The sequence below is a fragment of the Panthera onca genome, chromosome A3 (assembly GCF_046562875.1).
Source record: "Panthera onca isolate mPanOnc1 chromosome A3, mPanOnc1 haplotype 2, whole genome shotgun sequence".
NCBI classification, from domain to species: Eukaryota; Metazoa; Chordata; class Mammalia; order Carnivora; family Felidae; genus Panthera; species Panthera onca.
In genome coordinates this window covers 133646824-133670642 of record NC_138341.1, presented here as the reverse complement: position 1 = coordinate 133670642, position 23819 = coordinate 133646824, and the positions used below count along the sequence as shown (strand labels likewise).

General features: G+C 51.1%; 1 protein-coding gene and 1 long non-coding RNA gene across 3 annotated transcripts; one reads left to right on the top strand and one right to left on the bottom strand.

Moving 5' to 3' along the window:
• Positions 1–525: 525 nt before the first annotated feature.
• Positions 526–10342, bottom strand: MIMS2 (mitochondrial inner membrane scaffold 2). 2 transcript variants are annotated; one of them, XM_060620779.3, is made up of 3 exons: positions 10083–10342; positions 3356–3612; positions 526–2873 (listed from the first exon to the last, which is right to left on the bottom strand). In XM_060620779.3, the coding sequence occupies exons 1-3, from the start codon at positions 10266–10268 to the stop codon at positions 2657–2659; spliced, it is 660 nt and encodes a 219-aa protein (XP_060476762.2). In that variant the 5' UTR covers positions 10269–10342; the 3' UTR covers positions 526–2656. The 2 variants fall into 2 exon arrangements, with proteins under 2 accessions (XP_060476762.2, XP_060476773.2); XM_060620790.3 differs by having other exon boundaries at positions 3356–3531; positions 10083–10339.
• Positions 3528–4743, top strand: LOC145715379 (uncharacterized). Its single transcript, XR_014137490.1, has 2 exons — positions 3528–4154; positions 4403–4743. It is a non-coding gene; the product is annotated as an uncharacterized LOC145715379 (long non-coding RNA).
• Positions 10343–23819: the final 13477 nt, after the last annotated feature.

Genomic DNA, 23819 nt, shown 5'->3' with positions numbered 1-23819 from the left:
CTAGATGCCAGAGACGTCTAATTGTAAGGAAGAGGCCAGCACAGAGAAACTTGTCCGCTGTGCTGATGCAGTCACAGAAGCTTCAAAGCACAACTGAGCAGGGGCGCCTGGGTGGCTCAGTCGGGTGCTGACAGCTGAGCCTGGAGCCTGATTCTGTGTCTCCCTCTCTCTCTGCCCCTCCCCCACTCGTCCTGTCTCAAAAACAAATATTGAAAAAAAATTCAAAACATAGTAGAGCTTCAGTGGTCCATCCAGTTAATCCCCGAGGGACAAAGGAGGCTTTGCTCCTCAGTCTTGACCTAAACCAACCTCTCCGTCCCCGGGATATTTCACACACCATCCACCCAAGCGTCGTTCATTCGACATGACTAACTTCACCAGTGACACCGGCTAAACTGCCATTTCCCCAAACCCACACGAGCAAAGAAAATAGCTCATTGTGTTAGCACATTAACACACGAGTCACACGCCGCGCCGCTTCATAACCGGCAACGGTTCCGGCTCCCCCGGAAGAGGAATGCAAAGTTCTCTGTAGGCTACAAAGATGTTTATTCGTTTTCACGGAACTTAAGCGGCTCCTTTTGTCAGATAAAAAATTAGGGCTGAGCAATGGCTTACATTTTTAAAATAGATCATGTTTCATTCCCCTAGTTCCATAAAAACAGTGTTAAGTACGAGCAATCTGTACATCTTGCTGGTGAATTCACATAGTCCCTGACCCTCTGACTTCATCGTCTCCAGTGTCTCTGTTCTGTTGGGACCACCGGCTGGAGTGGAGTGGAGTGGAATGGAGGTGGGGCTCACTTAGGAGAGAAGGCCATGGCTATTTGGTTTGATGATTGGTTTTATTGCTTGCCCTGTCTTTCCACTTCCTCCATGGAATCAGAGTTTCAGATTTCAGCTCTTAAACCTGAGGGACTGTCAGCTTTTCTTGCATAGGCATTGCTGGGGATCTGAAAGGTATGCAGACCGGTAGAGAAGGTGGTTGGGAGCACGAAGCCAACTGTGTAGACGGACCAGGCCACAGGAGGAATTGCCCACATTCCATGAGGCCTCTCACTGAGCCGTGTAGATGTCCTTGGAATTAGATCCCAGAAAGGCAGTTCCAACGTTAAATGGGTAAAACCTTTTGGCGAGGGGCTCATTGCTTTAAAAGGGGAGAAAAAAAAAACCACTTTAAAGATGTCGCAAGTGGAGAATTTGTCCCACAGAGCTTCTTGGAAGAGAACTGAAATTACGGACATAGGTTGCTAAGGCTTAACCAGGGAACTGTCAGCAGCCAGGTGGTAAAAGGATGGTCAGTTTATGGTATCTTGAGTTCTCTGTCACACACGTAATCAGGCAAACAAACAAAACCTGGAACTCCCTCGACCATGGTGGCAGGGCAGAATTTGTTGAATTGGGTTCCTAGTGTGGACAGTGCTTTGTGTGGGTAGGGCCTGGAGGGTACATAACATGGATCCCACAGAAAGCAATTCTCTCTGGTTTGCCTGCTCCTATCTGCTTCAAGGACAAAAATCTCCATTTGGACCTGTGTGCCTGAGTTTCTGTTCTTAACTAATGTCCTTAACAGCAAAAGGGAAGACCTCAGGTCAGGTCAAACACCCTTTACCGGGTAAAACTGGCTCAACGGAAAGTAATTACACATCCCCTCCCCCACCCGGGTTGTATTATTTTGCATTATTTCCGCAGTTGCCTCCCATTTACAGCAAGTGCTACTAAGTTTCCTTTCTAGACAGTGATACAAAATCTTTTCCTATAGAACATAATTTCAGCTCAATTAAAAATGGGAATAGCAACACAATGTAAACATTGTGACCGTAGGTCTGGAATGTCTGAAGCTGGAGATCTAGATTGAGCAAAGATTGTCTGAGCTTTCTGCATGCGCAGTGTCCGAATTCACCCGTGGACCAGCCCCGGCCGAAGCCGAGTGATGCCATTAGGATTGGACAAAGTTTCTGCATTTCACCTAAACAGGGACAAATGGCCTAGTTTCATGAAATGAGAGAAAACCTGCCTGAGGTAGGCGTCCACCCTGTCCAGATGTGAAGGTTGTTGAGGATCAAGGAAACACACCAGAAATAGTTGTGGGTTTTCTTCCCCCCGAAACAAGTATAACCAGTGTCAAAGTGTTGATGCTAATTTAGATCCTGATGACCTACTGGGAAATCTTAAATCCTGCTTCATTAATTGTGGCCCTGGCAGCTGTTTTGCAGAATATTGCTTATTAAACCGCAGGCAGCCTGACAGCAGATATTGGAGAAAGGGGAATTTTTGAAACCAGCTTAATGAATCACTGCCCTTTGCGAAGTGGAGCAGAGATGAATCCCTGGGGCTTCTCCAGACTAGAACCTCACCACCGATCTTCCAGAAGGAATGTTTTGTGGAGGTGACAACTCGATTTGTGATGTTTTGCTGACATTTTAGATTAGGTATACAAGCCCTGTGATAAACAGCATTTACAACATGTGTGGAGCAAAATGATTACAATTATTAACAGAAACCCTGGGTTTTGCTGGGAAAGGTAAAACTTATTCGTGAGAACATAGCAATTAGCTTCCTGTCCCCACCCTACCCCAAAAAGCTATATCCTAAGACTAACCCCAAATTTCTATCTAAAAGAACTAGGTTTGCAGGCCCACAACTGAAGAGTTCATCAAGGCTTTGCGGCTGGAGGCTTAAAAAACCCCACTTTGCGAAAATATCTGACGATGAAGGGCACGGAAACCAAGGTAATGCTGATTCTCACGGGTGCAAACAGCTTGTGGATGGCGTAGGCCACCACGAAGGTACTTGTGCCCGCCGCCATTTTTGACTGCACCAGTGACTCCTTAAATCCGAGTTTAAGCAGGACTGCAGACATGTCCACACCGCTGGGGGAAGAGGCAAAAAACGAGAGAGAGAGAGAGAGAGAGAGAGAGAGAGAGAGAGAGAGAGAGAGAGGGAGGGAGGGAGATTGATTATTACTGCAAGGGATTAGACAATCAATTTGCCTCTAAGATTTATGGCATTTAAAAAATTTGGGGCGCCTGCGTGGCTCAGTCGGTTAAGCGGCCGACTTCGGCTCAGGTCATGATCTCGCAGTCCGTGAGTTCGAGTCCCGCGTCAAGCTCTGTGCTGACAGCTAAGAGCCTGGAGCCTGCTTCGGATTCTGTGTCTCGCTCTCTCTCTCTCTCTGCCCCTCCCCTGCTCACGCCTCTGTCGCTCTCTCTCTCTCTCAAAAATAAACAAACGTTAAAAAAAAATTAAAAATTTAAATGTGCTGAAAGTTGCAGATGTATAAAAAATTCATAGGAAAAGTGTTCTCATTCACCAAGAATCCTACATGATAGTCTGTTACTGTCAGAGACCTTACCTTGAAATGACCGTGTAAAATACGCCCAAGGAGATCAAGGAGATTCCAATGTGCAGCGACACTCCAACAGCACCATACTCTTGAAAAATCTTTCTCAGCTGCTGTGACTTGCTTGGCTTTTTCTCCTCCGTGCTGCCGTCGTCCCTGCCTGTCGTCGCAGTGATTTTGCCGGGGTCCTGTGCACAGACCACAGAAGGGGAGATGTGCTGGGGCAGGAATCGGCGGCTTTCGTGTCTCACAGGGTTCCGCTCTCCTTCCTACCCAGTGAGAGACCAGCTGCTGTCCTTCCTCAGTCAGCCGAGGCTCCTGCCCATGTCAACACTAAGCGTGCCGAAAGGCTAGGTATCGGGTATGATCAACAGAATGATGGGCCCCCAAGATGTCCAGGTCCTGGTCTCCGGAACCTGTGAATATGTTACCTTACGTGGTAAAAGGTAAGATTTTGCAGATGTGACTACGTTAAGGGTCTTGAGATGGGTAGATCATCACTGATTTCCCGAGTGGGACCAATGGAATCACAAGGGTCCTTATAAGTGAAGAGAGGGAGGCAGGAGGGTCAGGGAAGGTGTGAAGACAGAAGCAGAGTCATAAGCGCAGGGGCGGCCCTGCGGCTTTGGAAGCCGCAGGAAGGGGCCCCAGGCCAGTGAGTGCATGTGGCCTGTAGAAACTGGAGAGGTCAGGAAGTGGATTCCCCCTCAGAGCCTCCAGAAGGAACCAGCTCTGCTAACGCCTTGACTTTAGCCCAGCTGAGACCCATTTTGGACTTCTGGCCTCCACACCTGTGAGGTAATAAATGTGTGTCGTTTTAAGTCCCTGGATTTCTTTTTTTTTTTTTTTTTTTTTAAATTTTTTTAACGTTTATTTATTTTTGAGACAGAGAGAGACAGAGCATGAACGGGGGAGGGTCAGAGAGAGGGAGACACAGAATCTGAAACAGGCTCCAGGCTCTGAGCTGTCAGCACAGAGCCCGACGCGGGGCTCGAACTCACGGACCGCGAGATCATGCCCTGAGCTGAAGTCGGCCGCTTAACCGACTGAGCCACCCAGGTGCCCCTAAGTCCCTGGATTTCTGGTGAGCTGTTAGAGCATCAACAGTAACTAAAACCTTGGGTTCACACACTTGGGGACGGGGATGATGCTTTATTAAGCACCTTCTCTGAGCCAGGCAAGGCTCAGATGCTTCTCTCCACCTGCTGTAGACTTTCGTCCTCACAACCGCCTTCTAGGTAGATCCTGACTTTCTTCCTAAATCACAGAGGAGCAACACAGGTTTCCAGAGGCCAAAGAATTGGCCCCAAGTCACCAAAACTAGAAGCCAGGTAATCTGGGTCCACAGCCGGAGCACATGACACCCATCCTCGACTCCACAAAACAAGGGCGGTGTGTGCCTTTGAGCGGCACACACCGCTCACATAGAGCGGAAGCTATGGTGTATTTACCACCAGAATCGAGGTTTACCGCTGAGCTCTGGACAGAGGGAGGGATGATTCCTGGGCCATAAATGCCCTGCCCGGGGTTTGCATAGAAAGGACGCATCTATTAACATTTATTGAGCACCTACAGGGCCTGGATTGTTTGGGAGAAACAACCCAGGAACACTGGATTTCTTTAAAAAAAGAAACCTCCAGGGCTCCCAGTGGCTCAGTCAGTTAAGCGTCTGACTTCTGCTCAGGTCATGATCTTACGGTTTACTGGTTCGAGCCCCGCGTCAGGCTCTGTGCTGACAGCTCAGAGCCTGGAGGCTGCTTCGGATTCTGTGTCTCCCTCTCTCTCTGCCCCTCCCCAGCTTATGCTCTAAGTAAATAAACATTAAAATAAAAAAATGTAAAAAGCTCCTTCTCAACATGGAGAGTGCCTTGTTTATGAAAGGATTTCTTGAATCCTAATGACCTGTCTCACAGCTCTTCCTGGGAGAAAGTATCTGGGTCAGTTAGCTCCAGTTCTTGGCTTGTAGCAGGATGGCTTTTGCCTCGTATTTTTAGAGTGTGCAGCATATGAGCCACACTTCAAAGGCAAGAGGGAGGAGGGTGACAACCCAGAGTCCCCAGGAGGTAGGAACAGGACTCCCTGAGGGAAAATAAAACAACACAGGGACCCAGAGCAGCACCTCCAAACCCTGCAAGGTTCCTCTGGGCCGCAGGGGACCTCCCAGCCCGCTCCTACCCTGCTGCAGGAGTCCCAGCCCTGCGGGCTTAAGCTCTGACTCAGCAAGCGGGGTGGGAGCCTTCGTATGAGTTCCCAGGTGACCCAGATGCTGCTGGTCCGTTTGTACCTCTGTCCAGGGGTGCAGCGTCTGATTCTGTGCTTTGGGGTGAGGCCTGGGCATTGGGATTAGTTATCAGTTGCCCGGGGTTGCCAGGTAAAGCCCCTGCTTCCCAATCCTGCTTCACCTCTCTCTGCTCTTTCCTGCCCTCAGCATGTTCTCCAGGAGGGTCTTCCCTTGTCCTCAGATGCACCTGCTGTGCAGCTCACTGGGGGCTCCTACCCATAAGCCTCGCTCTTGGAATTAATCTCAATTTCATTAAATGTTCGCATTCCTGGGAATCAAATGTGCAGGCCACTTGCAGAGTTACGAAAACAAAGACTTAACCAAAGGGGAGGGGCGGTTGAGGTCCAGTACTGGGTCATGGGTCTCAGAGGGTGCATTTTTTTTTTTTTAATTAATTAAGTAACCTCTACACCCAACGTGGGGCTCGAACTGGCAACCCTGAGATCAAGAGTGGCACTCCGCCGACCGAGCCAGCCAGGCACCGCACCGCCCCCCCCCGCCCCCGAGAGTGCATTCTGATGGGCAGTAATGCGTCACTTATGAGAGGTTTTAGGAAAACCATCTGTGTCCTCAGGATAGGCCCCTTCTACTGAGCCAGGCCCCAGGCTTAGCACTTTAAAGGTGTCATTTCATAAAACCCCTCATAGTAAACCCATGAGTAGGCACCTCTGTGGCTCCCACTTAGACAGATGGGGAGACTGAGGTTCTGGGGAAGCGGCAAACTGGCTGTGGGTGTCTGGCTGGGTCACTGCACGGGCCACCATGAGGCCACATGACTTCTGCAGTCAGACTCGCCTTCTTCTCCTTTAAAGGCTGAACATTGCTAAAGTTCTGGAACACTTTTCCAGGACTTCAACGCTTTGGTGGGGAGAAGGGAAACCAGTCAGTGCCTTCGGGCTGGCCAGCACGTGTGATTGTCCCTTCCCTCCGAGCTTCTGTCTGGCTCTGCCACCCACCGGCCAGGAAAGCTGCTCAGAGCTCAAGTTCTTTCCGATAAACAAGGCCCCACCCGCCTTGTAGCTGCTGAGGAAGCCCTGGGACGGGAGCTGCCAGATGGCAGGCGCTGATAGGACAGTAATCTACAATCTACCGACCAAGTGCCAGACAACGTTCTGAGGCTGAGGAGGGAGAAAGCCCCTTTCATTTTCCACCCTTGACACTTGGCCCGACCGAACTTAATCATGCCCTGTCAGTCCATTCACCAGAACTGAGCGGAGCTGTCTCTGTTGAGGGCTCTTTTCTTTGCAACCTCTATTTTGGCAAAATGCCTTTTGGCCAAAAAAGAAAAATACAGAGGCAGCCAAACTTCCAGCTACAGAATAAGCAACATCTACTGCAAAACAACGGGAGGGATAAACTATTCAGACACGATGGACAATCTCCTGTTAGGCAGCAGCAAGGTTCAGTGCTAACTTTCTAGAGTTTGAATCTTGGACGGTTTTCTTCCTTTCATCGTGGTAAAGGGAAGTATCTTTAAGCACTGTGAGCCATTCAGTTTTCTTCCTAACCCTGAGGGAGACTAAGAGGCTAAAATAAAGGAATTTGGGGGGGGGGGGGTGACTTGTAAGAGTGGGAGTTTCTCAGGCATTCATTTCTTTGTGAAATAACGCTTCAGGTACCTGTGATATGATGTGTTAGGCACTGCCCAGGGTGCATACATCAGTATACATCCCCTAGCATCTGTGCTTAGCCAAAGTGCTTTTACATCCTTGTGTGTGTGTGTGTGTGAGTGAGAGAGAGAGAGAGAGAGAGAGACTCCCTCCTCCCCTCAATCCTAATAGTTATTAAAATACAAAAGGCTATTTGAGAAGGGGCAGGAGGGTTTGAGGAATGAGCCAAAGATTTTGTTCAAGAGTTGCTCACATTGTTTGGGGTGACACCTGTTTTCACCGGGTCACTAGGTAACGATAATACCAACCACTACGTTGTATTTACTTTGTACCAAGCATGGCTCCAAGTACCCTGGGAATATCGATGCAGATCATGCTCACAACGACCCCGTGACACAGGCCCTACTGTCATCCTCACCTAACGGAAGAGGATCCGGGAAGCCCAGAGAGGTTGAGTTAACTTCCAGAAGGTCACGCAGGAATTATCTGTCAGAGCTGGAATCTGAACCTGCCCAGTCTGGTTCCGAGGCTTCCGCTCTTAATAACTAGGCTCTGCGCCTCACTTACGCCCGGATAACAGCTCTACGCGAGGCACTGCTGCAAATGTAGGGGACAGCAATGAACAAGATAGACAAAACTCTACCCTCAGGGGGCCTAGGGTCTAGTGGGAGGGTAGGGGCAATAAACAGAAGCAAAGCATCAGGGCAGCCAGATGTGCCAAGTGCTGTGGAGAAACACCAAGGAGGGGAGGCAGACGGGTCGGACTGTGGGCAGGGACGCTGCCGGTTTAAATAAGGTCATCAGGAAGGGGCTCCCTGAAAAGATGGCACGTGAGCAGAACCGACAGAAATGAAGACACTGGGGCTCAAAGCGAGCCAGTCATCTGCCCGAGATTTCCCTCCCGTAGTGTGAGTGCAGGCAGGCTAGGCAGCTGTTAGGTGACACGCAGGCCACGGAATTGGGTTAAGTGAAAAGGGCAGGATTCTCCCAGTTACAGTGGAGACTCCCCGCTGAAGGCAGACGCGGGTGCGACTCTCAGGTACTTAAATTCCTGGCACATTTGGAGACCCCAGCCGCACTCCCTACTCCCAGCGGCCAAAGCCAAGGTGCCTGTGAGTAACCAGGGGCAGTTGACAGGGGCACCCCTCCATCTGCTCTCAGGCCCCCCCGGGGAAGTGTCTTCTCAGGGAGGTGACACTTTGAGTGATGAGTATGTTCTGTCCTAGCATCCTGTTAGGTTCGATCCCACTTGGATCCTGCCCATCTACCAGTAGCTCATGGGGCCCTGTGATTTACACATTTACCGTGACAATGACAACAATAGCTAACGTTAATTTAGAACGTACCCGATGCCAGGTACGCACATTACCTTGTTTCACACTCAAGCTCCATGAAATGTGAATTATTAACATCCCATTTCACGGGCGAAGAAACTGAGAAATAGAGAAGTGAAGGAATCTGATCAAGGCCACAGAACTAGTGAGTAGAGACAGGAATGCAGGGACTCTGCGACCACACTCGTCACCACTGTATACACACATCATGCACATACATACACACGTTCGCACATGCTCACATACACAAACCTGCCAGTGCCTGGGCCTGGGCTGGGGACAAAGCTAATGCTGGCTGACGGGACACACAAGCAAGTCAGGAGACCATTCCAGGTGGTAAGTGCAGGACCGATGGGGGTGGGGGGAGGGCAGTGGAGGTACCCAAGGTATCACTGGTGGTCAGGGAAGGCTTCCTGGAGGAAGGGACAGGTGGGCTGATCCACATAGAATCACTAGGAGGCAGCCAGATATGTGTAGAGGGCTCAAGACTTAGAGACAGGATCTACTGGCTACCAGACGGTGGAACAGGAGGCAGAGTCAGGGTGTGAGTCCCCAGGGAACCATCATTCAGGAAGCTCCACTGGCACTGTGCTCAGGCCTGCTTCCCAGCTCTTCTGGGGAAGGTCCGACTTTTAGCCCTTTGAAAGGTCAGCAAGCAGGCTCAGAGCCTTCAGCTTCCTTGGGGTGAGGTCGCTCACACAGCTGGGGAGTGGAGGGGCTGAATCCCATCCCCCGGTGAAGGGACGGAAGCAGGCAAGGCCTGAGGCACTCCTCTGCAGGAGGCCGGTTTCTTCAAGTCCCAGCTTGTTAGGTCCTGTGTCTCCAGACCGCCCTACTTTACTACTGTTTTTCTTTAAGAAGATGAACTTAAAAAAAAAACCAAAAAACAAAAAAACTGTAACTTTTTTTTTTTTTAAAGGAAAGTGCCGTATTACCACTCCGAAGGGAAAGAGTTTTCACTTACCACCCATAGAAGGCAACTGAAATGAAACAGGATGAAAAACAGTGTGTTTCTTGCCCGAGTCTTGCCTGAAGTCTGGCAGGGAGGCCTGGTCTTTTGGTTAGATAAAAAGGAGCAGCTGCAAGTGCTGGGAGGTGTTCAGGGCGGCAGCACCCCGGCAGCACTCCCGGGGCCGTTCTCCCCCGCCCAGTGCGGAGGACGTTCCAGAGCCACTTGCAGAGGGAACAACTCTGACAGCCAAGTGAAGGCCTTAATACCAAGTTCAAGCCCCAGCTATAATACTCTGGGCTACCACCACTGTGCCGGTCGACGCTCTGGGAACCTGGGGCTCTGCCAGAGACCGTGTGACCTTGGGCAGATCACCAGACCTCCCTGAGCCTCAGTTTCTCCGCCTGTCAACTGGGAGCCTCGCTCCCTCGGCTCGTAGGGATTGGGGCCTTGGGAACCCTGGAGGGGCTCGGCCTCGCACAGCTGGGCGAGCCAAGCTGTCCTTGCGCGGAGGTCGGCCGGGATCCGGGCGCCCCAGGAGCAGGGTGGGGGTGGGGAGGCTTACCTGGTGGCCTTGGCTGTGCCCACGGGCCGCACGCAGCAGCGGGGCTTCGGGCCCGGGCCGGAGCAGCGGCAGCAACAGGGGCGGCGGCGCGCAGGGGGCAGCGGCACCCAGGAACCAGGTAGCGCGAGGCCGGACCCGGGCGCCCACCCGGCCCGCTGGGCCCAGCAGCGCCAGCAGCCCGGCCATGGCGCGCGGCGAAGCGCTGCGGCGGGCGCAGCGGACCCGAGTGGGAACGAGCGCCGGTGGGCGGGGCCCGCCGGGGCCAGAGCCCAGAGAGACGTGGGCGGGACCGGAGCCGCGCGAACCCTTCCAGGCCCCGCCCACCCACCCGGCCCCTCCGGCTCCCGAGCCGCCCGATCCCTCCAGGCCCCGCCCACCAGACCCGCCCCTCCGGAACTCGAGCGGCACGCGGGGTGGGAGGGGCGGGAGCCGAACGCGGAGTGGGCGGGGCCGGCCCCGGAGGCCCCGGCGGAGTTCGCGGGGCGGGAGATTCGCGCGTGTTCCCCACTTTTGGAGTTTATGCGGCGTGGATTTCTGCCGTGTTCTGTAGGTTACAAGAGTCAGGGGGGCAGCCCAGATTCGAGAGTAAGGGGGTTAGACTCCTCCGACGTGATGGAAAGTGGCGAGGTCACGTGAGGAAGGCTTATGGGATGGGAAATATTGTTGTGACCATCTTTGAGAAATACAGTCGGCCACAGTTTTTAATAACTATTAATTGATGATAGTGATAATAATCATCTTTGATCTCCATTCTACAGAAGAAGAAACTGAGGCTCAAAGAAATAGAGCCTTCCCTGAGGCCTCTTACTTCGTACACTTCTCAGGCTTGACATCTTTAGAATTTTTTGGTTGAAATTAGAGGATTCTAAATGTTTCTAAATCTTTGCTAATTTAGGCAAAAAAGAGTTTAGCACGGGGAATTAGTGCTTGGAAACTCATCAGAAAAGCTAGAGAAGTGGGCAGCAGGCTGAGCCCCCAGGAGACTCTCTGGACACACTATTGAGCGGCCGGCCAGAGAAGCAGCCCTCTCAGCCACAACTGGGAAGGTGGGCGTCAGGAGTTGGCCGGTGGAATGAATGAATTCTAGAACGCACTGCCAGAGCTGTGATCCGGGGGGTCAGGAAACTGCTGCCACCGCACCTGCTTTCCAGCTCCCGCAAAACAGGTTACTGGACTCTGGAAAGGGGGAGTTGTGTCTCTGCCACAAATACCCGCCCATACCCACGGCCTGGCGACCGGACACCTGAATTCTGCTGCAGAAGGCCTCCGCGTCTCCGCAAACTTGTTTCCCAGCACCAAAGAGCCCAAGCCGCAGGACGACGCCTTTGCCCCGTGTCCGCCTTCAGAATATTGTGTGAGTGCAACCAATTGGCAGAGACAAATTCACATCCAGAAACTCAACTGCAAAGGAGTCTTGGAAACCTTAGCCTTTCTGCCTGGAAGGTTCTGGAAGGAGCTGGGAATGGATGTGCCTAGATTCAGTTGGGCAGCGAATGAAAACTCTTCCCGGAACCCTCACGCTTCCACCCACCATGAAAAGCCCCTTCTGTCCCATTGGCTAGAACTGTGTCACATGATCGCTCTTAGCTGCAAGGGAGTCTGGAACCTGAGGATCTGGCAACCGCAAGCCGAGCTGGCTTTGTTGCAGGCACGTTGTCTCCCCGAATACAGTTGAGGTTCTGTTGGCAAAGAGGTGGTGGAGGGTGGGGGGTGGGGGGTAACTCACAGATGATGCCACAGGACTGTGTGCACGTGTGGCAGGGAGTGGGTAACGTGAGAATGTGTGCAAGTGGGAAGCGGCACACGTTGACTCTGTGTGTGTGTGTGTGTGTGTGTGTGTGTGCGCGCGCGCGCGCGCGCGCGCGCGCACGCGTGTGAAGGGTTGAGATGGAAGGGGGTGAGGTGCTGAAGGACAAAGATTCCTCCCTTCCAGCAGAGAAGCCCCTTTTCCCAGTTTCCAAGGGAACACGTTATTAATCCGCTCTGGGGTCCAGGGCCTGTGATTACTCACCGTGACTTGTGTCTATAGGAATGTGGGGGCTCCATATGCCCCCACACAGGCAGAGGGACTGTGTTAGGATGGAAAGTGGGCAGTGTTTGGGACCAACTGCTGTGTTTTTTCCCAGTGCATATTCTCTGGCCATACCTGAGTCTTCCTGTGGACAAGAGCATTTTTCTTCTCCTTCTCTTTCTTTGTTAGGTTATGCAGTGACTGTCGCAAATGTTTTCTGCCCAGAGGGGAAGCTTGAGTCTTGACTCATTGCCCCGGCCACCTCCCTGTATCCCTCCAGGCCATTCCCCACCTCCTTCTGTTTCTGCCCCTTTTCCCAAGGCAAACCCAAGTGCCCCCACCCATCCATCACTTCTTGCATCCCGTCTGTTCCTTTCCAATCAGCATTTATTATTCTGAACACTTGCTGTGGGCCAGGTACCGTGCTGTGTGAAAGGAAGGCCTTGTTGTTTCAAGATCTGGTGGTTAGCCTCATGGCTGTGGTGTGGTACAGGCCTGGCTTAGAACCTGGCTCAGCCCTGAGCCGGGGCTCCAAATAAGTCTTTGCTTCTTCCCTTGTAGGAGGTGGGAGTCATAGCATCCATCTCAAAGGGTGCTGTGAAAAGTGTACGTGAGAACATGTTAAAAGCTGCAGAACATTCTATGGTGTTGGTGCACCATGATTTACTTAATCCAGTCTCCTAGTAATGGATGTTATGGACTGAATGTTTGTGTCCCCTCATCCCACAAGTTCCTATGTCGAAGCACTAACTTTTGGTACGATAGTATTGGGAGATGAGGAATTTAGGAGGTAAATACGGTGAGGTTAGGTCATAGCGTGGGCTCTTGTGATGAGATCAGTGCCCTTATAAGGCGTGGAAGAGACCCTGCACCCTCTCTCTGGCTGCCATGTAAGGCCACAGCGAGAAGGCGGCCAGCAAGCCAGGAAGATGGCTGTCACCGGCCCCGGACCAGGCTGTGGCACCCTGATCTCAGACTTCCAGCCTGCAGCACTGTGAGGCAGAAGCTTCAGGTGTTCAAGTCCCCAGTCTGTGGTATTTTGTTAAGGGAGCCCAAGTGGACTCATACAGATTATAATGGATATATATAGGCGATTTCCTTTTTTTTTTTTTCTTTTTGCTCTTATAACGTGGACTTAATGACCAAGTCTCCCAGCCCTTTTTTCAATACCGATTATGTGTGATGTCTTGCAGCAACAGATGGTATTAGTAACCCTCTCCGTGGAATAATCTCATCCCTTCATGTACTGGCGTGTTTGGCATGTCCTTACGGGGTACTGATGATGTGTGTGGGCTTTGCTTCCGTCAGGCAGCACCTACTGATTCTTGTCCCTGTGCGGAGGGAGATGTGCATTCGCTCATTTGTTCAGCATCTACGCATTCAGCATCCATGTGCTGCTAAGTGTTGTGCCAGGCATGAAGGAGGTGGAGAAGTACAGGTCCGGTTCTAGTCATTGAGGCGACACACACGGAGACAGCCCTCGACTCCTTCATTCCTAGGATGTGGGGCTCCCCCCGCACCCCTTAGGCCAGTGTTGACAAGGGTCACCAGCGGTAGCGGCAGCATCTCACTTCAGAGTGACCCCTTTCTCCTTCTGGCTCACCCCGTGGGAGCCCTGCCCCTGTTTGAACTTGGATTCACTTTGGGTCGTGTTCTCTGCTTTTCTCCATCTCTCTGGGGAAGAACCCGGGCTGAGAACGTGGGCCGTGGGGGCAGACGCACCTGGGTGTGATTCTGAGTCTGCCACTTACTACCTGTGGCACCCTGGCAAATCATTCCCATCTCGATGCCTTGGGGTCCTTGTCTCTGAAATGTGGACAATGACGGTAAGCACCTCAGTGCTGGTGCGAGGCTTGAGTTGGACACCAGCGTTCAAGTGCGTCGCCTACTGCCTGGCCTGTGGCGGGAGCTCAGAAAACGTGCGTGGTGAGGAGATTCTGAACCCTCCCGCCCCACTTCCTGCCTTGTTGGGTTCTCTCTTCTTTTTTCCACTAGTAAGTAGAAGACTGGGGACTGACGACACTTTGGCGTTTGGGGCCAAGATCTTGGGGCTCTGGGGTCAGATTTCCTGGGGGCGTGCCCCTGCTTTACTGTGCACTATGTGACTAAAGAAGTCACTCAACGTCTCTGAACCTCAGTTCTTTGTGAAATGGGAACGATGACTATACCCACCTGACAGGGTTGCTGTGAACATTACGAGGAACTATGCACACAGGGTACTTGGAATGGGGTCTGGAGCATACAGTGCCCTCCAGAAAGCTAGTCATAGTGCACATGGTGTGTACTTCATCCATCCATCCATCCATCCATCCATCCATCCATCCATTCATTCTGAGGAGAGGGTGAATGATGTGGGGGAGACACAAATAAAGGCTTGGAGGTGGGGGGCTCGGGGCGTGGGACCTGAGCTGTCCAGTTCAGTGAAGCCACTCAGGGAGAGACACTACTCATAAAACCACCCCTGAGAAAAAGGGTAGCTTGTTGGAGGCTGGAGGTGCTGAGATGCACCTGAGACTCTCCCCTCGCTTGTTTTGGAGACAGAAACAGATCGCTGTTTAGTGCTTAGGAAGGATCTGGATTAATCGGGACTCTGATCTCTGAAGATTTCTTTCTTTTTCGTGTGTGATGTCTGAAATGGTTGCTAATGAGAACGTCTGAAGTAGTTCCTAGTAACGATTTACTGACTACTGGCTTTACTGACCACTGTGACTACTGACTCACATCTGAAAAGCATGGGGTCTAACAGGACACAAAATCAATATCCATAAAGCAAACCAGCGCCTACCTGTTCTGTTGGCAATTGTGGTGATTTTAAAAGCTCGATTGATTTTTTTGTTTTGCCCCTAATAAATAATACTTGCTCACCGTAAGAAATAAAATTCAAGTGAGGTGGCGGGTAACTTTGTTTATTCCTTCAACAAACACGTTTTGAACACCTGAACTCAGTGCGGGGCACCATTCCAGGTGCTGGGGGCACACTCGTGACCTAGGAAGACACAACGTCCCGCGGAGCTTGTGCTCTACTGGGGAAGAGATGTTGGGGACCTATAATTTAAAACAAAAGCTCCTGACAATCCAGAAAACCTTTTCACAGAAGGGAAAGAGAAATAAAACGGTTTTATTATTGAATAAACATTAAGCCAGGATGGGATACGTATCACAGGCAATTCACCCAAGACTGAAAGAAATCTCACCCTTTTGTGCCACTGAGCATTTGCAGCCCATTACGCCCGTCTTCTCGGGATAAACGATAACTCGCTCTCAAGGAAGAGGGTTTGAAAGCACCGTGTGTCACACACAGTTCATCTCAAATCCACCGGTAATTGGGACGGCCACTGTGATTGCTAATTGTCTCTCTCCAAAGCGATAGAAAAACTTCTCGTGTCTCTATGACAAGCCTGAGATTCTAACAGGGAGCTAGTCAGCTAAGTGAGCCCCTCCTCTCCACTGCTATCTTTCAGTAGGTCCACATGTCAAAGAGATGGCTCTCAGACTCTGAAGAAACACATTTCTGGGTTGTAAAACTGGCAAGAGATGATCTCACCTTTAAAAAGCTTTGCATGCATCTTGCAGGGGCAGAAAAGGAGTTTTCAACTTTTCTAAAGGAAATGCTCTAAGAAAAGGAGGGGTCTCCTTTTGCACCATGGAAAATTCATTAACATTTTTTAAGAATTAGTTTTGAGAAAGTGAGCAGGGAAGGAGCAGAAGGGGGGGTGGTGGTGGGTAGAGGGTCTGAAGTGGACTCTGTGCTGACAGCAGAGAGCCTGATGCTGGGATTGAACTCATGAACCGTGAAATGACCTGGGCTGAAGCTGGTCGCTTAACGGAGCCACCCAGTTATTCCAAATCCTTTTTTTCCAACTTGATCTCACCCTTATCTAGACAGGCATTAAGTAAGTATACTCTGATGTCGGGCAGCAGTAAGTGCCATATGGAAGAGAGGTAAGGGATTGGGGAGTAGTGGGCGGGGTGATTTTAGATCTGCTGGTCTGGTAGATGTCATGGAAAAGTTTCTTGTGCCCTGAGCCTGCAGCAAGAGAACCAGGGAGGGTCCTCCCAGGAGCCAACAGGGTTAGGGCCTTTGTGTCCTTCCAGGAAGCTTTCTACATGTGAATAGTCCCATCTAGTTTTGTCTTTTTTTTTTCTTCCAAAAATGGGATTATAATGTGTCCTTCGTTTGCTTTTTTACCCACTATCCTATCAAGGACATCTGTCCGTGTGGGTAAATACAGAGCAGCCTAATCGTTCTGTCTTTTTTTTTTTTTTTTAACATTTATTCATTTTTGAGAGACAGAGAGAGACGGCATGAGTGGTGGAGGGGCAGACAGAGGGAGACACAGAATCCGAAGCAGGCTCCAGGCTCTAGGCTGACACAGAGCCCGACGTGGGGCTCGAACCCACAAACCATGAGATCACGACCTGAGCTGAAGTGAGATGCTTAACCGACTGAGCCACCCAGGTGCTCTGACTTGATCTTTCTTTAAATGGCTGCATTGCATTCTCTGTGGTGGCCGTGCCAGAAGGGGGTTTACCCCTTTTCCTATTCGATGGACATTTAGGATCTTCCCAGGGGCGGTGAGAGTCAAGTTCTGGAGCGAAGCCGAGGTTCAAGCTGAAGCTACGGTCACCTTCTTCCTGTAAAGCAGGAGGCAGGTCCTTACCCTGTGCCTCTGTTTCTGCATCTAGGTGACGCGGACAGTGATAGCAGGTACATGATGGGAGAATTGTGAGGATTCATATTAACACAGGGAAAGTGCTCAGAATACTGTGTAGCTCAGAAGAGTGGCTGTTAGCTATTATAAATTATATCAATAACTAATGGTTGTTCTCTTGTTGGGTTATAACTGTTTTCTCATTCCCTCCTTCCCCTCCTCCCTTCTCTCCTCCCTCAAATATTTCTTGAGCATCTGTGATCTGCCCCGTATTGCGCCTGTTACCGGATGGAGGGCTCGGCGCGGTCCTTGCTCGTCCGGAGCTCCCATTTTGGGTGGGGTTGATGGACGGTGAACCAATAGCCAAGCGAGGATAGCGTCATGAATTGTGGGCATTGGGTTGTCGGAAAGGCCTCCCTGAGGAAGAGGCATTGGCCATCTGAAGGGTGCAAAGAAGCAGACAGGGCGCGATCAGTGGGAAGAGGCTGCCAAGCACAGGAGGTGGCAGGGTGGCCTGTCCAAAGAGGTGAGCTTGGCATGCTGGGAAGGGGGGGGGGGGGGCAGGGAACTCAGAGGAGCCTGAGTGGCCGGGACAAGGAGTGAGGGGCATGACCGGGCCAGAAAAAGTTGCCAGGGGCCAGAGCAGTCGATTTCATTCTCGATGCAGTGTTTTCAGCCCACGAGCGCCACAATCCTACGAGCGTGTTAATCAGGTCCCTCTGTGTTTCTGGTGTGCAGATGGGCTGGGGGAAGAGAGACTGAAGCAGAGAACCCCCGGGGGGGGGGGGGGGAATTTGCAGGCCTAAGGGGGAGAGAGAGAGAGAGAGAGAGAGAGAGGGAGAGGGAGAGAGAACGTACCTTGGGCTCTGCTGGTGACGTGGGGGCCACGTGGGAGGACACCAGATGCACGAGGGAAGACTTGGGCTGGGGCGAGGACAGAGAGGACTCCGGGATTGTCGGGCGAGGTCGCGAGGTCGCCGATAGCACGTGACCCCGGATCGACCCGGCAATTGGAGAGCCCTGGCCCCGCCCCTGACCCTGGAGTTGGCCCCGCCCACCGATCTGGGGAGGGAGCCATTTTCACCGTTGCGGCCTGGAGGGCGGCAGGTGGTGATGAGCCCGTCCTGACGCTGGCTGAGCTCGGTTGAGGCCTCTGTATAAACTGCAAGCTTCTGGCGGTGGGGGCGGAGAGGTGCCCCTCCCCAGGTTCCCTGGCTGCTTAAAACTGCCCCTGGGGTGGCCTGCCTCTGTCTCCCATGTCTCTCTGTGCTGCGTGCGCTCCGTGCGCTGGCCGGTTTCGGATGCCAGGGGGACCCGGGCGTTGGCACCTGCAGGGCTCAGGACTTCACCCCCAGCTCCGGAGGGGCGGCGGGCCATCAACTGAGTGGGGAAGACGAAAGAAGAGCCGCCTGGTGGGGTAAGTCAAGATTCTCCCTTTGGAAAGGTTATATTCCAGGGTTTGCGAGAGACATCAGTGGGAACGGAGTCCCATTCGTCCGGGAAGCCAGCCACGCTGGGCCAGTTCTCAGGCTTCCACACGCAGGGACATTTTAAAGTGATGTTGGTACTTGGATGACCCGGAAATGCGTGCGCGCGCACCAATCGCTCATTTGTCTCCTAGCAATTTGGAAGTGTTGCTCGTTAGCCTTCCGCGGTTGGCCTCGAGCTTTGGGCACCGTTCCGCCGTCCGGTTTTGACCTGGGTCAGTGTGTCCTAGAACACTGGGCTCTAGCCTGGCACCGCCACCGACTGGTTTGTGGGAGTGACAAGCAAGTGATTTGAAGTCCTTTAGCCTGGTACATCCTCACCATGTTCTCTTTGTAAGATGGTGACAAGTACCCAGGACCACCACGCCAACGAGGAACTCAGCAGGCACGGAAAGCATCCTGGAGGGGTCTTGGGTGGGTGGGGGGCAAAGCCATTTGATTTGCTTAGTTTCCCCTTTGTTAATAGATTTCCAAGAAAAAGGGTGGCAGGTGGGGAGGCATTTGACCTGCCAATACGTCTCCAGGAATGACGGTTTTTATCGCTTCCAGATGCGGGCTGCTGGCGTTTGACTTTTAGTACTGCTAGTGCCTTGTTAGCTGGCCTTGGCCAAGTTACTTAACCTCTCCGAGTTTATTTCCTTCTCTGTGAAATGGAGATAATAATATTATCGACTTTATGGGAATGCTTGAGGTTCGGTGGAGGTAAGGTTCTTGGAAGAGAGCCTAGCACATAGTAAATCCATGGTATTTGCTCTTGTACTCCGGGAGGACGGAGGATGGGAGGACCACTACTCCTCATTCTTGTTATTATATTACTATTCCGTAGAGGAGATTCCGGCCTGACGTTGATAGCTGCCAGGCTCTGGGTGCTTTTTATGGATCGTCACGTTTACGCCTCAATGCAACCCCTGGGGTGGGTATTCTCATCATTTCCATTTTGCAGACGAGGCAGTTAAGGCTTAGGGAGGTTAGGGGAAGGATATCTGGGGCTGCAGGGCCCTCCCTGACGTTGGGGGTCGGGGGGGGGGGGCTTCCTTTCTTCCCAAGCTATGCGAGTTCATTGAAGCCTTAACCCGCAGCATCTGGGGCACGCTCCGGGGCTGACTGCGTGCTCGTGCACGAGGGCAGTCTGCACTCGAAGGTGGCTCGGCCTCAGGACGGGCGTCAGGGCACCTGAGTCCCGCTGTTTTGCAGCCAAGTGGTACGTGCAGGTGGTTCCCAGTGAGGGACCCTCGAGTTTTTTCACCCTCTATAGTGTGGCCCGGCGCACGCCTAACCCTGTTCTGAGCGTCCTTGCCCAGCAGGTGGCGCTGCAGGCCCTCCCGAGGCTCCGAGCGCGGAGAGGCGAGGCCCCTGCCAGGACTTCGGTTTGGGGCGAGTTTCTTACCGTTTGCAGATGCGGCTGCTGAATTCAGTTCCCTGGGCAATGGAATCTCTGGCCCGTTCAGCATTCCCTAACGCAGACGAGTCGCGAATTCCCTTTTGTAGGAAGCCCGTCTTAAATTCAGGGCTGAACGTGGAAATAACCTTACCACTCATTCCTCTGAGTGCTTTTTTGGGTCGTTGTCCTTTTGTGTTTAAATTTTTTGTTACACCAGCATGGGTCCACACTTAGGCAAGATGAATAGATCAATTGACATAATGTCTTCAGGGAGAAGTATGTGAACGCAGCAGGTATGATTTTCCAGAAGAGGACCTGAGTCTCAGACAGACAAAGTGAACGGAGAGGTAGAGCCAGGAGGGGACCCCGAGTGGTCTGGCTCCAAGGTCGTTTTTTCCCTAAGTCTCCCAGCTATTGGGTAATTATCCTCCTTCCCACTTTCCATGTCCCCCCCTCCCCCTACTGAGTCTCCCAGCAGAAAATGGGATCTTTATTGGCAGCAATGAGGGGGTGTTGGAAGAAACAGGATAAAGAGAAAGGGGATGTTTTCTGAGGAGCGAAAAGTGACTCTGGGGTACTGCACAGCAGCTGTGTTCATGGCCGGGGACGGGTCTTTGGCGTATATGGGGTGGGAGGTCATCCTGGGATCAGGAATAGCAAACCCTACCTCCCCCACAGGGACAGACCCTGTGTAAACCACCATACCCATCTAAGGAGGCAGCTGCTTCTGGTTCCGGCACGTCGTGTGCCCCAGGTGGTCCTGTCTCCTGAATTCTTAAGATAAGCTGCGTGGCAAATTGCAAAGGTGGTTGCAGATTCTCCCCCTCTCATTCCGTGGTGAGGTCTGTTTTCCACCCCTTGATTCTGGCTGGCCCGTGACTTGCTTTGGCCAGTGCAATGCAGCAGGGGTGGTGGTGTGTGTGTGCACTTTGAGCCGGAGGCTCAAAGGGTCTTGCACACTCTGCTGTTGCTCCTAAAAATGGTCACCGTGGGAACAAACCCGGCTGGCCTTTCTGGAAGAGGAGACCAGGGAGAACAGAGTGAGTCATCCCAGCTGAAGCTGTCGTAGACCGTCCCGCCCCCATCTGAGCTCCAGAGGACTGCAAACACCTGAACAAGCCCAGCAAGACAGACAGCCAAGCCAGCCCAGACCAGCAGAGCCATCTGGCCGAGCCCGGTCCGAGTTCCTGAACCCCAGGGTCACAAGACCCTGCACAGAATGCTGCACAGAAAATGCTGACTGACCCAAGCCTGCTGTCTGCATTTAAAGAATGTAAAATCTCATGGGGTGCCTGGGTGGCCTCAGTTGGTTAAGTGTCCGAATCTTGGTTTTGGCTCTCGTTGTGATCTCATGTTTCACGGGATCGAGCCTTGAATCGGGCTCTGTGCTGACTGTGTGGAGCCCAGATTCTCTTGGGATTCTCTCTCCTCTCTCTCTCTCTGCCTCTCCCCTGCTCATGCTTGCTCTCTCTCCCAAAATAAATAAACATTTGGGAAAAAAAAAAAAAAAAGGATGTAAAAATCTGATTTTTAAATGTCGGCAATGACTTAGAAACAAACAAGGAGACCAGTCCTCCCAAGTCTTTAGAGGTTGAACCAAATATTTCTGAGTTCTGGATGGGGCCCCAGGAATGACCAGTTGGCAAACACTGCCATAAAGCCTATGGAATAGAAACAGATCTTGGTTTCCTGTTTCCAGCAATCTTGCACATGTAAATTGTAGCGAATTTATAAATACTAACCGAATGTTAGTGTGGAAAATGATTTATTGTGCTGCCCCTCAAAAGGGCACTCATCTGGCTGGGCTCTCCTCTTGGGATATGGAGTTTCAACTTTTGTATCTATGGGTTTCTTTGTTTGAGGTGATCTCTTGGTCTCGTTTAAAAATGGAATCTTTATGCTTCAGTGAGGTACAAAGTCCTGATCTCGTTACCTACTTCAGTGAGCCTGGACACCAGCAGAGTTTAAGCTTCTGCACATCAATCTGCTTTAATAACTTCTGTGGTAAATAATCAAGGGTATTGACTTGGCTGAGGAAATGAGTATTTTGAATCAGCGTCCCTGAGCAGAACCAGGCGAGGAAGCGGGAAGAAACCAGACTCTTGTTTCACACTTAAGATTTCCAAGGTTTCCAAGTTGTTGTCCCCGCATTGTCTGGGAGACATTCAAGAGCCATTAAAAACAGTCTTGGTCCTAAACAACTGATATAATGAGACAGATGTAATTCCCTCCGATTTGCAGAACTGGGAAAGAAAAGAAAAAAACCCAAGGGGTAGGAGTAGCCTCTGATTCTTTCAGGGGAATTTATCTCCGAGTTATATTCACTGGTGGATCTTTTATGAGGCTGAGAAAGGATTGTGATTGTACGTAGTTTACATAATGGAGCTCAGCTTGCTGTCCTCTGCCTTCAGACTTGGAGAAGGCCTGGCTCATTTGTGCTCAAATACTTTTGATTTACTCCCATTTCACGAGCCGCATTCAGGTCAGCTAATGGATGGGGGAGGGGGGGAGGAGAGACACCGTTCCATAGAGCATCTTTTCTCTGAGTGTGGAGAGGGACTGTCCGCATCAGGATCACCTGAGTGGGGGTAAGGAGATGGCTTAAAAAACAATTGTGATGTAATTGACATACAACATTGTATAAGTCTGTGATGCGTTGGTTTGATGGGCTCACGTACTGCAGTATGATGACTATAGTAGTGGTAGGTAACACCTTGATCATGTTACATATTTATCAGTGTGTGTGTGTGTGTGTGTGTGTGTGTGTGTTGAGAGTGGTGAAGATTTAGCTTGTCAGCAACTTTTTAAAGTGTTGTCTAAGTTCTTTTAAAAAAAATTTTTTTTAAGTGCTTATTTTTGAGAGAGAGAGACAGAGAGTGAGAGCAAGGGAGGGACAGAGAGAGAGAGAGAGAGAGAGAGAGAGAGAGAGAGAGAGACACAGAATCCAAAGCAGGCTTCAGGCTCTGAGCCATCACAGAGCCCGACACGGGGCTTGAACTCATGAACCTTGAGATCATGACCTGAGCTGAAGTCAGTTGCTTAACCGACTGAGACACCCAGGTGCCCCAAGATTTAGTTTGTCAGCAACTTTGAAGTTTATAATACAGTATTGTTGACTGTAATCACTGTGTTGTGCGTTAGATCGCCAGACCTTATTTATCTGCTAGTTGTACGCTTGTCCCCTTAAAGAACATCTTGCCAATTCCCATACCTGCTCCCCTCCCCCGCCCTGCCCCAGCCCCTGGTGACCACCATTCTATTCCTGTTTTTGCAAGCTCATTTTTTTTTAGATTTCACATATAAATGATGTCCTACAGTATTCATCTTTCTCTGTCCGATTTACCTCACTTAGCATAATGCCTCCAACAATCCATTCATGTTACAGATGGCAGCTTTCCTTCTATCTCATGGCTGAAGGGTATTCCACTGTGTAAGGCCACATCTTCTTTATTGATTCATCCATTTATGGATGCTTAAGTGGTTTGCACATCTTGACTGTTGTGAATAGATCTACAGTGAACATTACCTGATATGCAGATATCTCTTTGGGACACTGATTTCAGTTCCTTTGTGCCCACCAGTGGGATTGCTGGATCACGTGGTAGTTCATTTTTTTAATTTCTTGAGGAACTGACATACTGCTTTCCATAATGGCTGTACCAATTTACATTCCCACCAGTAGTGTAGAAGTGTTCCCTTTTCTCCACATCCTCACCAACATTTGCTATCTCCTGGAGGATGGCTCCTTTAAAAAGCAGATTCTTGAGTCTCGACTAAAGCCACTGATTCAGAATCCCTGTGGATGGGGACCTGGGACCTGTAGTTTTAACAAACCGTTCAGGTAATTTTTTGCAGTGCAGAAGACGTGGGGAGGGGGAGCAGCAGCGTGGTAAAGGGTGAGCTCTGGAAAGCCTTCCCTTTTGTCTCTTTGTTAAAATGTCTAAGCTTAAAGGTCTCAGTGAGCTGCCGACGTGGAGCCTAGAATGCGCGGGGAGTTGGCTTTGGGTTTGCCACTAGGATCAGGAGACAGTTTTGCAGAAAATTTACACCATGTTTTTGCTCAGGCTAAAAGTCTTAGCCTCTGGTTGCGTGTCTTTATGTTACCTGAAATACTGCCATTCAGAGCTAGCCTAGTACTGTGAAATATGGTTCTTCAACAGGATGGCTGACTCTGCGATAAGCTACAGGAGTTATCTACTGCTGCAA

Bases quoted from the DNA above. Each gene is read 5' to 3' on its own strand.
- MIMS2 (XM_060620779.3), bottom strand. From the start codon at position 10,268: ATGGCCGGGCTGCTGGCGCTGCTGGGCCCAGCGGGCCGGGTGGGCGCC. The intron at 3,613-10,082 runs GTAAGCCTCCCC...CTCACTGGGTAG, and splicing joins GGCACAGCCAAGGCCACCAG to GAAGGAGAGCGGAACCCTGT. The intron at 2,874-3,355 runs GTAAGGTCTCTG...CTCTTCCCCCAG, and splicing joins TTTTACACGGTCATTTCAAG to CGGTGTGGACATGTCTGCAG.